This window comes from Ictalurus punctatus, chromosome 1, assembly GCF_001660625.3.
Source record: "Ictalurus punctatus breed USDA103 chromosome 1, Coco_2.0, whole genome shotgun sequence".
Lineage (NCBI taxonomy): Eukaryota > Metazoa > Chordata > Actinopteri > Siluriformes > Ictaluridae > Ictalurus > Ictalurus punctatus.
Genome location: NC_030416.2, coordinates 5,640,568 through 5,646,567, shown reverse-complemented (window position 1 = coordinate 5,646,567; position 6,000 = coordinate 5,640,568). Strand labels below are relative to the sequence as shown.

Genomic DNA, 6,000 nt, shown 5'->3' with positions numbered 1-6,000 from the left:
CATGCCTGGTTTTTGGATTTTGATTTTGGTTGTCCCTGTATCTGTTTATGTGTATACTATTCACCATTGTATATATGATTCACTTGGTTCACTAGCAGTAGGGGTGTGGCTGCCATTTCTTTTGAGAGAGGGTCCTTTGTCTCTGTTTTTGGCTTAGGTAGTTAGGGAAGTACTTGTATTTTCTTTATTTTCCTTTTAGGTAAGCTAGGTACCTAACAATAGAATTCTTTTGTCTATTATTTTGGCTTTAGCCCACCCTGAAGTTACGCCTGGTTTGGTTCCTTGTACAGTTATATTTATATAATTTTGTGTTTTACAATATACCACAACCTTTTTGAACAACCTTGTTTGTGTTATTCCTGGCTTCCCTTATTTAAAGGTCAAACTCCACTGAATCCCAAGCTGGTTACTCTGTGCGGCCTAACCTAGACTGGGCCGTAACATATGCCATATATAGAAGATATAAACTTAAAATACTGAATTTAGCCTGAACCCCAGGCATATTTTACTTAAATTAAATATTTTTGGTTGTATTCAATATATTCATAACTTTTTATAAATGTGTATAAAAATCAGATCAACTATTAGAATGTTTAAAGAGACCAAACTAACTTCATTAATCTTTTCAGCAAAATCATCAACTTATATACTAGATCCCTTACCTACACGTTTCTTCAAACAGATTATTCTGTGAGTAATTGAACCCCTTCTAAAAATAATCAATTCTTCCCCTAGCACTGACTATGTTGCTAAATCATTTAAACTAGCAAAAAAAACAAAACAAAAAACAAACAAACAAACAAACAAAAAAAAACTATAGGCCAATATCAAACCTCAGTTTTATCTCTTGAGATCTTAAGTTCAATCCTGAGTTTTTCATGTTTTTCCATGTACATGTGGGATTCCTTCATGTCAAATGTGTGCGCAATGCACTGCTATTGGCATTCCATCTAATTTGTATCTGTGCCTTTCAGTTCAGTTTTATTTGTCCAATAGGGAACAACATTTGGTACAATAAATTTTTTTAAATAAATAAATAAATAAATAATCTTACTTTGCTCTAATAACAGGCCCTTGTGAAACTGAAGGGACATGACATTATACTGTTATATAGACACAGAGACTATGAGAAATTACCCAACGCTATCAAAAAGATATGAGGGTACCATTCGAGGATCATTAAAAAGAAAAGTACTTTTTGATTCATTCTGCGCTCGGTATAGTGACAATGCATAAAATTTTTTGGTTTTTGTACTTTTTAATTTTGTTTTCTTTTGTTAGTAGAAAAAGAAAAAAACTGAATGATTGTTTCTGTGTGTCAGTCGGTTTGTTTTTCTTCTCAATAAAACTTTATTGGAGACTATGAGAATTTTTATTGTACCATAATATAAATTTCTGGCCATAACACCCACTACTATGATTCTGGGTATGCCTCTGACAGTTGTTTTGAAGCATAAACAATGAAGCCTTAGAAGTGAGACTGGATGTTCTCTGAAAAATTTGGAATTTTCTTACCTCCATCCCCAGACCCTGAGCTGCTATCTGCAAACAAAATTACAAATATATATATGGTTAGAACTTTTCAGTATCTGTCAAATGCACAATACATGTGCATAAATGCATAATACACAATGCATCAAGAAATAAATATAGATTATGTATTTTACAAAGACAGAATTACTATGAAGTCCACCAACAAACACAGGAACAATATCTTTTTTGTGTTTGTGTTTTATTTTGTGTTGTAACCAGGAATTTCATTCTTTTTTTTTTTTAATTTCTATAAATATAGTTGAGGAGCCATGATGTATAAAAGAGAGTTTTCCACACATACCAAACACATTAATGAGAGTAAAGTATGAGTGAGACATTCTTCTTTTGTGTTGCAAATTATTGGAGAAATATTTCGGGGGAAAAACTTTAGTCTTGTAACCCATTTGATTTTAATTTGGTAATAAGCAGTGAAATATTTGCTTTAAATATTAAGAAAAGTTGTTAGTTAACTACAATCCCAAGACAAGGTCATTTTAATGGAAATGGAAACAGCTAACGTTTGAGAAGCCTACATTACTCGTAGTACTGGGCGATTTTCACAATTAATTGGTTAATTCGAATTAATCCTTTAATGTGACTTTCTTCTACATCTTCTAAACATGATTGTACATATAATTTACATATGTATGTGTGTGATATACATGGGCGTAGGAGCCATTATACATAGGGGGTCCCCCCCCATATTTCGAAATCTCAAATTTTATTTTGCATTGCCTGCCAAGGATTTCTGAGTTGGACAGTCTCCAAATGAATCAGTCCTGCAACTTTTAGAAACATAATTAAATAAAAACAAAAAACTTTTGCTATAATAAGCTAATCAGACTCTAGTACATAGGGCTCACTGAACCGTTTTGCCTGTGAGCCTGTTGCCAAGCTTGACGAGAGCAAAGTGTCTGTTACTGCAAGGTAACAAGCAAAACTTGGTATTGATTTTCAGAGAGGTGGCTACTCTTACACAATGAAAGTGGAATGGATTCGTTTGGAGATGACTCGAATATTCCGTGACCAGCCATGGAAAAAACCTCGGCCCTGAGGTGAGGGTAGTTACAACAGCATTCTGACGCTCTTGAGCACACTAACGTGTTAATAAAAGATTTACCACTTTGTATTTGAGGTAGGAGATCGCAGCTATTTCAGCCCATGAAATTGCTGACTGTCTGCAGGTTTTGAGCGACAATTTTGTTGTTGAGAAGACTGAGGAGGATGAGCTTGTAAGTTGTATAGATAGCTACCAGTTACTGGACAATGGAATGTTTTTTCTATAGCAAAATAGCCTCCAACTCATAGTCATAGCTTCAACTCATCAACATAAACAGCAATCCTCACATGATGGCACCCATGTCTCAACATGTACTGTGGCAAGGTACATTAACTAGCAGCTGTTCTTAATGATTATAGTAGCTAGAGTTTTAAATGAACAGTTCTCTGTTTGGAGTAATATTAATGAATAAATTGATCATTTTGTGACACACACATGGCCCCAGCGGGACTCGAACTCCAGACCCTGGAGGTGTGAGGCAAATGTGCTAACCACTAAGCCACCGTGTACCCCGGTCCTCACTCACAGTGCTCCCAGGATGCAAAAAAAAAAGACATTTTGCATGCAACAACCATGCTACTTTGTAAATTGCATGCATCTGGTGCAAAATCCCACATTAATTAACAGCAAAGAAACAGTCTAGGACAGGGGTTCCCAAACTTTTCCAGGGCAAGGCCCCCCCCCAAATGGCATTAACATTTGACCGAGGCCCCCCTTTTGCAAGATGTCTTTAAAACACATTAAAATACAGACTTCTGAATTTATCCCCCTTTTTTATTAATAATTACATCTTACATCTTTACATTACATTAGGATTTGATTGTGTGTGTGTGTGTGTGTATATATATGTGTGTGGTTGTCTGAGCGTGAGAAAGAAAAAATCATGTATTTATTTATTTTTCACACCAAATTGTTGAGGCCCCCCGGGCGCCCCCAAGGGGGCCACCCCCACTTTGAAAACCACTGGTCTAGGAAACTAAGTAGCTGTGTCCGAAATCGCTCACTCGTTCAATCATTCACTATTCCCAATATAGCGAATGACATTTGAGTCCACTATATGCGGAAAAAGTGAACAAAAATGAGTGCATGCTGACATAAATACAACGCGTCAGAGAGCACGCTGTCGCATTGCGGAATGTATCGTAAAACAGTAAAGTTCATCTTCTCACTGTTCATTTGTCACGTTTATTGTATTAGTTAATAAAGAGAACAAAAACAACTGCTTGTCATGTTTACTATTATGCTTATATTTAATATATGTTTATTTTTCATTTGCATTCTATCGCTGTCTCGCATTGGACTATGGGAAATAGTGCGTTGGTGAGTGTACATTGGATGAACACTCAAAATCAGAGGACATTGTGGGTGAAAACAAGTGAACGAATGGTAGGGAATTAAGTTGTTCAGTCAGATTTCAGACATCACTACAAAATGGCTGCCAACCGATCTAGTGCACTATATAGGACCGGGAGCCAATGGAGCGATGCTAACATTGGGGTGACATGATAAAAATTTCTTTGCCCTGGTCAGCAGCTCATTTATAAGACCATCTCTCATTCTCAGGGGACCAAAAACAATTATTTCGGTTTTGTCTTCATTAAGTTGGAGAGTTATTTGTTAACCATATTTTAATATTGTCAAGACAGTCCAACAATGATTGAATGGAGTCACCACCTTTCAACAGTATGTACAACTGGGTATCATCAGCATATAAATGAAAAGAGACATTGTGTGCCCTAATAATATTCCCCAACGGACACATATATAAGTTAAAAAGAAGTGGGCCCAGAATGGAGGCTTGAGGTACACCACTAATAATAGGAACGGAAGATGAGGAGAAATTACCCAACGCTATCAAACAGATATGAGATATGAGGGTACCATTAGAGAATTATTAAAAAGAAAAGTACTTTTTGATTAATTCTGCACTCTGTATAGTGGCAATGCATACAATACATGTTATAAGAAGTTAATTACTAAAACATGCAGTGTACAATATGATTTTGCACCTGTTGACTTTCTGATGTCATCAAAAGTGTAGATGCCAGTCTTCCAGTCCTCTAATTCATAGAGTCTTTGCTGTACTCACTTGCTGTGTCCAAAACCGCTCCCTATCTCTATTATAGGATTCAGTTTAAGATTCTGTTGTTCGTCTTTAAAACTCTTAATGATCAAGCTCTTTCTTATCTCAAAAGATCTTCTTACACCACATTCATCTAGCAGATTGACCTATCTATTGACCTATCTAGCATCTAACCTATCTTCTGATAGGTTTCTTCTGCATGTCCCTCGGTCCCATTTAAAAACTAAGGGGGATAGAACTTTTTCCAGTCACTGTCCCTTGTTAATGGAATCAATTGCCACTGGACATCTGCCTTGCACTTTCAATTACCATTTTTAAAAAGAGACTAAAAGCGTATAATTTCTCCCAGGCGTTTTAATCAAACGTTTTACTCTTGTCTATTGTCTGTCTTTATTTGGTTTTATTCTGTTTTCTATTTTACTTTTCTTTACTCTGCTCAGCACTTTGGTCAGCTTTTTTGCGGTGTTAAATGTGCTTTATAAATAAAATGTACTTACTTACCCTGACAACACTGGCTTTAGTCACATTGCCCACTAATATAACTACATCCACAGCCCATCAACATTATGTAACACAAGAATTCAAATGCTAATATATTGGTATTTCTTAGCTGTATTTTGTGTTTTTACATGTAATTAAAATAAATATTGATGGGAGTCAGTTAAATATTCTAGTATTATGGCTTTAAAGGGGTCATCACTTGAGACATGATATGTTAAAAGATGAAAGAAAATTTGATTTAAAGAGGTCAATGCACCATTAAAACATCCTGCAACTTTCATAGTTTAATACGTCCTCCTCAGGAGGAAAAGAGCATTTATTTAACCAAGCTCCAAAAACGGCTTGGATTTGGCAGGGTTTGTGACATCACACATGCAAATATATTTGTACGTGCCCGCTCCAACCGCAAGACTTGCAGCAGCTACCAGTGGGAGAAGAGAGTAGAGCACACATGATCCATAGCCTCCCTTGCTTGCTAGCAAAAGTAGCGAGGATCTGAGAGAAGCAGCCAATAAGCTTACCTTATGGTCTTCGTGCATTTAAAGCAAAATAATAATATTTACATTTTACAGCCCATGTTCTGTGTATTTACTGTGCTGTATATCTGTTGTTGTGTGTATATTGTCCTGCACCCATTTCACACTGTTGTGTATTTGCACTTTATGTAGTCTCGCGATGATTGCAAAAAGGACGTTTTCATTTGAGTGAAACATTAGATGCTGATGCAGACTCGTTGCCTTCTAAAAGGGGTCTTTTCTCTGTGTTTGACATGCTAACATGATTGCTAGTTGAAATAACCTTTAGTTCTCTACATGTTTGTGAG

At 36.1% G+C, this 6,000-nt stretch overlaps 1 protein-coding gene across 3 annotated transcripts in view; it reads right to left on the bottom strand.

The window, feature by feature from the left end:
• Positions 1–6,000, bottom strand: part of tmeff1b (transmembrane protein with EGF-like and two follistatin-like domains 1b) — a 99,866-nt gene that overhangs the window by 54,731 nt on the left and 39,135 nt on the right. For all 3 annotated transcript variants that reach the window (XM_017481451.3, XM_017481441.3, XM_053679706.1), the window contains exon 4: positions 1,516–1,542. In XM_017481451.3, coding sequence (XP_017336940.1) covers positions 1,516–1,542 — 27 coding nt within the window. The remainder of the gene's footprint in view (positions 1–1,515; positions 1,543–6,000) is intronic.